The sequence below is a fragment of the Drosophila biarmipes genome, chromosome 4 (assembly GCF_025231255.1).
Source record: "Drosophila biarmipes strain raj3 chromosome 4, RU_DBia_V1.1, whole genome shotgun sequence".
In the NCBI taxonomy this organism is placed as follows: Eukaryota; Metazoa; Arthropoda; class Insecta; order Diptera; family Drosophilidae; genus Drosophila; species Drosophila biarmipes.
This window is the reverse complement of record NC_066614.1, coordinates 454371-461391: the sequence shown is the minus strand read 5'-3', so window position 1 is coordinate 461391 and position 7021 is coordinate 454371. Positions and strand designations below refer to the sequence as shown.

The window sequence follows — 7021 nt, the reverse complement described above, 5'->3', positions numbered from 1 at the left end:
TCTCGGTCCATCGAGGGTAATTTTTTCTCGATTTTTTCAGCACAGGGGCCTATGTAGACGACTACCAAAATCGTAGTTGGCACATTTTTGCCAGCAAACAGTGGATAAATGAAATTTAATTTATCGGAGGTATCCTAAAATATGAATACAAATAAATTAACAATTGAAAAAAACAAAGCTAATTTAAATGAGTCACAAGAAAAATTTTGCTTGAAACTAAAACAAAATTGTGTTGATTTATTTTAATTTATTATTATTTATTTCTTAATTTGTACTTACAAAAACGTTTTGATTTCTTATCACCGTGGACCGCAGTCCACGTAGTGACGAAGCGCACCAGGAGGGTGTCTGAAAGAGACAACTATATATTTACACGAAGTAATGAAAATCTACAGTAATCGTCCGATTGTTTCGAGTGATACATTAATCGAAAGGTATTGCAAAGACTTTAAAAAAAATCATTTGGTGTGGGAGAAAAAGTGGTGAAAGTGTAAAAGGTTTAATTTGGAAAACTGGATCTGTTGGAGCCGGTGGGGATATTACCTCCTGTGCTTCCGGACAACCCATAACAAATTGTTGTTATGTTTTTGAAGCAAGCGATCTTTCTCGATTACATACTCGTCAGTGTCAGAATAATTTAGCAATTTTATGCCTGCGGCAAATCTCTGAATCTGTTCCATTTGAATCCATTTCGTCGATTATGCGTCGAGCATTTTCGAATGGAGCTCGACTGAGTGCGTCTAAGTGGTTCATCTGTGTTCCTGCTCGATGAACGATGTACGAGTATAAGTCGAACTCCTGGATACGTAACCACCATCTTGCAATCCCGGGTATAAGTTCTCTCCTCTGCATCGACGTTTTTAGTCGGTGATAACTTGTACCTTTTTGCCATAAATGAAGCATTTAAATCGCTCCAACGATTTCACGACGGCTAGAGCCTCAAGTTCATAGCTGTAATAGTTCTTCTCCCGCTTGGAAGTCGCTCGGCCATATTAAGCGATTGGTTTCAGCTGATCCTCCCTATGCTCTAGCTAAATTCAGGCTCTGCGTCTAGACGATAACTGGTGACAACTGGAATTTAGATTACGATTTAGATTTTATCTTGTGGCGTTTTGCAAGAAAACGGCTGATCCTTGCGCAATAGCCTTCACAATGGCTTTGGAACTACCCAAAAAAAGTGCTACTCCCACCATCCGCCCAATACTGCGGTGGCCACAGTTGACATGCCAAAAAAAATTTTTTTGTAAAATTTTTTTTTTTTTTTTTGATTGACCTAAAAAATGTTTTGCTAAGCTCACTCTTATGCCCCGAAACATATACCGAAATAGCCGGTAGGTGACGCTTTACAATATTTTTTTGCCGCTTATATATCTGATAGTCGAGGCACTCGCAGTGAAAGAGACGTTTTCGACACCATAAAGTCCGTCTGTCCGTCCTTTTCTACGCAAATTAGTCTCTCAGCTTTAAAGCTATCAGGCTGAAACTTTCCCAAAAGTCTTCTTTCTATTGCAGGTAGTATATAAGTCGGAACCAGCCGGATCGGATAACTATATCTTATAGCTTCAATAAGAACTATCGGGAAAAAATTTAAAACAAGAAAGGAAGCTAACTTCGGCAAGCCGAAGTTTTCATACCCTTGCTGTTACAAGAAATAATCAACTTTTTTCTCGATCGTTCCTATGACAGCTATATCTTATCTTATCCGATCTTATTTATATATAATTCGAAATTCAGAACTAATTAAAAAATGTTATTTCCAAGCTAATAAGGTTATTTGTCAAAAAGCACCAAAGCTATAATTTGTTATATATTATTTTCTCACCAATTTTCCGATCGTTCCTATGACAGTTAAATGATACAGTCGTCCGATTTTGATAAAATTTAATTCAAATTTCAGAACTAATTAAAAAATGTTATTTCCAAGTTTAGAAGGTGATATGTTTAAAAACACCGAAGATATAATTTTTTCATATTATTTTAATACTATTTTTCCGATCTTTCATATGGCAGCTATATGATATAGTCGTCCGATTTTGATAAAATTTAATTCGAAATTCAGAACTAATCAAAAAATGTTATTTCCAAGCTTAGGTTATATGCTAAAAAACACCGAAGATATAATTTTTTTTTAATTTTTTCCCATATAGTTCCTATGGGAGCTATAAGATATAGTTGTCCGATCCGGGCGACGGACTTACAGACGGGCATGGCTAGATCGACTCGTCTAGTGACGCTGATCAAGAATATATATACTTTATGGGGTCGGAAACGTTTTCTTTACTGCGTTATAATCTTCCGATTGAAATCATTATACCCTCTGCAAGGGTATAAAAATAATATCTTTGGTGTTTTTAACATAAAACCTCTTACTCTTGGAAATAACAGTTTTTAATTAGTTGTAAATGTTGAATCATCTAGCTGTCATAGGAAACATCCGGAAATGGCTGGGAAAATAATATGAAACAAATTATAGCTTCTGTGATTTTTGACATTCTATATATTCTACATATTCTACTTTATGGGGAATATAATCTTAAAATTTTTAAAAATTTTGAGGTACTCTAACGCTAACATATGGCTGCCAAAGAAACGGTGAGAGAAATAATAAAATATATTTTTTTTTAATATCACTGAAGCCAGCAACAATCCTTAAAAATTTCAAATGGTGTTACTAACGGTGATTATTTCTTATAACTGCATGGGTATGCAAACTTCGGACTGCCGAAGTTTTCCTTAGCTTTCCTTTTTGTTTTTTATTTTTTTTCCCGGTAGTTCCTATGGGAGCTATAAGATTTAGATGTCCGATCCGACTGGTTCCGACTTATATACTACCTGCAATAAAAAGAAGTCTTTTGGATAGCTTTAAAACTGAGTAAACTGAGACTAGTTTGCGTAGAAACGGACGGACAGACGGACGGACAGATGGACATGTCTAGATCGACTCGTCTTGTGACGATGATCAAGAATATATATACTTTATGGGTTCGGAAACGTCTCCTTCACTGCGTTGCAAACTTCTTACTGAAATTATTATACCCTCTGCAAGGGTATAAAAAAGGCTTGTCATCGATCATTCTTTTGGTCGATCATTTTATTGTGTGTAAAAATGCGTTTATAATTTTAAATTGACAACAACCATTTAAATTATATAAATATTTTATCAACAGCAGCGCTGTGAAACAAATGTAATATATAACTAAAGTATATTAAAAACGTATGTATACACATTGCAGTATTATTAAAACACTGCCTGAACGACCCTGACGACAAATTAGTATCCGGCATACACGACTTTGAACAAATAGCAAATGTCTATATGAAGTGTCACGCGTGCCTCACGAGAGACATATGATAAGTCACCGGTGATAAACTAGGTGACTTACGGGTTAAGGGTGGCTATAACAGTAGACATGCGCAAATATTTTCAGGGATGCAGGACATCTAAAAGTTCGGTGAAAAGTCAACTAACAAAACTTTTCAAAGCACTGCTTAGGGGATGAAAAAAGCTTAATGCTGAAAAAATATTATCGATACCAACTACAGAAGTAGAGGAGTTGAAAGCTTTTTATAAAAATACAAGCAATCAAATATTCTTTTCAGTACATATATAAGAAGTACTTTTCGAAAAAGCCTTAAACCTTAAAAACCTAACTTTATTTATAAGCTGAACTTAGCATTCATTGGAAGCCTATATATAGAGTGTTAAAAAAAGTTTTCCGATATTAATTTCGTGTTAACTTATGTATAAATCTTTCGCGACTATGTGACATTTTTCGTGGGAGAAAAGGTGTATTAAAATAATACAATTTTAAAACTTATCGTTGTAAATGAATTAATACAACATGCCGCGTGGCAACAATGCCACTTACTCGGATAATTCCTCAATCAAAATAAAACCATTCATTATTTTGATCTTAAATTTTAACATATGCCTTCAGCAAATTAATGCATCTTCATTTTTAAATTTCAACGGTAAGATATAATTGTAGTCCCCAAAAAGGCTTTTTTAAATTAATTTTTCATTTTTAAATTGTTTTCAGATTTGACCAGTTCTGATAAACCTTATTTTGATGATATAAGCCCAAGAAACGTGTCTGCTGTTGTTGACGAAATTGCAATTTTGAGATGTCGTGTCAAAAATAAAGGAAATCGCACTGTAAGACAATTTATTTTCGAATTATAAATATTCGTGTTCGGGTTTGTGTAAAAGAAGAAATTTTATTATACTAAATAATGTCTGACATTTTTATTGCCTTTATTTGACTATATATGGACTAACAGTTTTACAACCATCACGGAGTATTATATTTAGGACATACGTACATACGTTTCCGAGATCCAATTTAAAGTAATTCGCAGAGCTAAAAAAGTGAATACTAATTTGACCGCTTATAACTCGCAAACTTTTTAAGACAGAGAATTCGGCTTTCAGAATTAGAATCCATAGCTATCTAAGCATTTACTAGAACATTTCACGCCCACAAACCGCCCAAAACTGTTGCGCTTATAGTTTTCATGATAAAATCACTGTGGACGGCAGTACACGTAGTGACGAAGCGCACCAGGGACGATGGCAACTACTATATATACAGGAAGAAATGAAATTCTGCTGTGATACTCCGATATTACTGAGTGTTTTAATTGATTACAATTTAAATTGATTACAATTTTAATTGATTTGGGAAAAAGAGCGGTGAAAATGTAAAAAGTGAAAATTTAGAAAATTAGATCTGTTGGGGCCAGTGACGATAAATGTCCCTCGTGATCGTCTATTTGTATTCTTATTGACAATACGCGTCGAATGAGGGGTCATATGATAAAATCCGATTTTTAGCAATTTAAAGCTAACATTAACCTAATGGTACTAGGTTATTAAAATTGGTATTGAGAAGTTAGAGATGAATGACACCTCAACTGTCAAAATCGAATGCTCCGTTCAAAAGTAATACGCAAAACAAGATTTTGGGGGAATTCTCAAAGTGAAAAAACAAGGAAGAACGCTAGTGCGTCGACTATCAGATACCCGTTACTCAGCTTAAGGGAGCAAAAGGTAAATGGAGATATACAAGCAGCAAAGCGATATTTTAGGGCGGCATCTACCAGCTATTTGAATTTGCATGCCAAGATTGACTGTTCTAGCCTTTATAGTAGCCGAGATCTCAGCATTCATACGGACAGAAGGACATGGCTAGATGGACTCGGCTAGTGATCCTGATCAAGAATATACATACTTTATGGGGTCTACCTGTTACATACTTTCCGACCAACCTAGTACAAATTTATTGTTTGTCAGTTTGTCCCAAAATTTTGTTTGATCCTAGAAATTTTAGATGGTGCTAAGCAGCCACATATAAGAAACATTAATACTACCATTTTTGGAAACCCCGGCTAGTTTAGCAGGAAAGGCTTTAGATAGAGAAATTTTGGAAGGCCCCAACTTCTGTAATACTAAAGCTACAGACTTGAGTTATACCTCATTGTAAAGGCAAATAAAATATTTAAATATGACAAAAACAATTTGTTTAAACTATTTTTAAAGTTTCCTTTTTAAATTTCCTTTCATTTTTATCTGTATAGCCCTTGAGATTCTTTACATTTTGCTATTCAATAGTTAATCTAAAAAGGTCACTTTTAAAAGGTATAAACAGTATTCAAAAATTAAAAAAGCAACTTTTGCCAGCTACGAATAACTAACGCAGCCTCAGCATTGAATTTTGTGTGTGCGTATCCGAACTCTGTTTTAAGGTACTGAAAGTATTTTATTGATCTTATTGTCTGAATACAAGACATATGTGTTGGCGGACCATTTTACGTACTCCAGGAATAGTTTTATCCGCCCTGTCAACCCTGAACGACCACTCGCGGACCTGTTTAGCGACCCTTGCATAATCTGACTGAATGGGTCTCGAGGTCAGCGCTGTTGTGTTTCTGTCTTGGCTTGACTCTTTCCTGTGGGCGCGGCTAGCTCAGTAGATTTTGTGTTCGTCCCACCAAATTTATATATACGTGACGTTTTCACGTTTCTCGATCTGTCAGGCGTAACTGTTCCGATGTGGTGGCTGGCTTGCTGATGGTCGGGATCTCGGACATACGCCGCTCCGGAACTTCACGAGTCGGAACCGTATGCTCTCCTGGAAAACTCCACTCGAGACCGTACTGATGGTTCACTCTCCCCTTTGGCTGATCGCGCCAGGACCTGCTGAATACTACTTGACTCACTGGGCTTACGCCGAGACACGCCAAAGTAGTGCTTCGGGCGAGGTTCATTGAGTTTAGACAGTCTTCTCCTCGAGCTCACGATTTGTTGTTGCAGGCCTTCACTGCTCAAACTCTGACAGACTCTCCAGGCATAACGCCAGGATTTCGTTGACAGGAATAAACAGATAACCTTGATCTAGCCGTGTGATGCCCTCTGGACATCATATACCTTTTGTTTCAATTCGGAGATTCCTTGTAACTCAATCCCGAACGTGTTGGCGTAGCGATCTTGCTCATTGTTGATGGGCTTGATGTGACTCTTCACTTTAATATCTTGACTGATCTTGATGTTTTAATTCCTTGTGTTCGACTGATGATCTTGCGGTGTGCTGATTGCCGGTACCTCTAGCCTAACATCCGAAAGAATTCCCTCTCATATCCCAAATGAAATTGAATTTGTTAGTGTGAAAGTTTCCTTGCAATCCTTATCTATCATGTTCTTAAATCAGCACCTGTCTACAATAAAATCAGTTCAATCCCTTCTTTCTTACAGAGACCTTTTCATTGTTTTGGGTGACCTTAATCTACCTGACATTTCTTGGTCTCTTCCTACTGACTCACTTGTCGCTATACCTTTATTCGCCACGACTTTCTGGTTTGCCTTTTAGAATTATCGTTACAGCAAGTAAGCTTTATACGAAATTCTTTAAATAGACAATTAGATCTTGTGTTTGTCTCTGACCCGTCTGAAGTCACGGTATGTATAATTGACGCTCTTGTTCTACCTGAAGACCGATATCATCCAACAATGGAATTGACAATT

The 7021-nt window shown here is 36.3% G+C and overlaps 1 protein-coding gene across 5 annotated transcripts in view; it reads left to right on the top strand.

Moving 5' to 3' along the window:
• LOC108035991 (zwei Ig domain protein zig-8) overlaps window positions 1-7021 on the top strand; it is a 42897-nt gene that overhangs the window by 22968 nt on the left and 12908 nt on the right. For 2 of the 5 annotated variants that reach the window (XM_017111852.3, XM_017111851.3), the window contains exons 1-2: window positions 3541-3972; window positions 4041-4156. The exons of 1 other annotated variant lie outside the window; for it this stretch is intronic. In XM_017111852.3, coding sequence (XP_016967341.1) covers window positions 3843-3972; window positions 4041-4156 — 246 coding nt within the window. In that variant the 5' untranslated portion in view covers window positions 3541-3842. Of the gene's footprint in view, window positions 1-93; window positions 130-3540; window positions 3973-4040; window positions 4157-7021 lie in introns of those variants that run through there. 2 more of the 5 variants (XM_050887068.1, XM_017111853.3) reach the window with 2 other exon arrangements.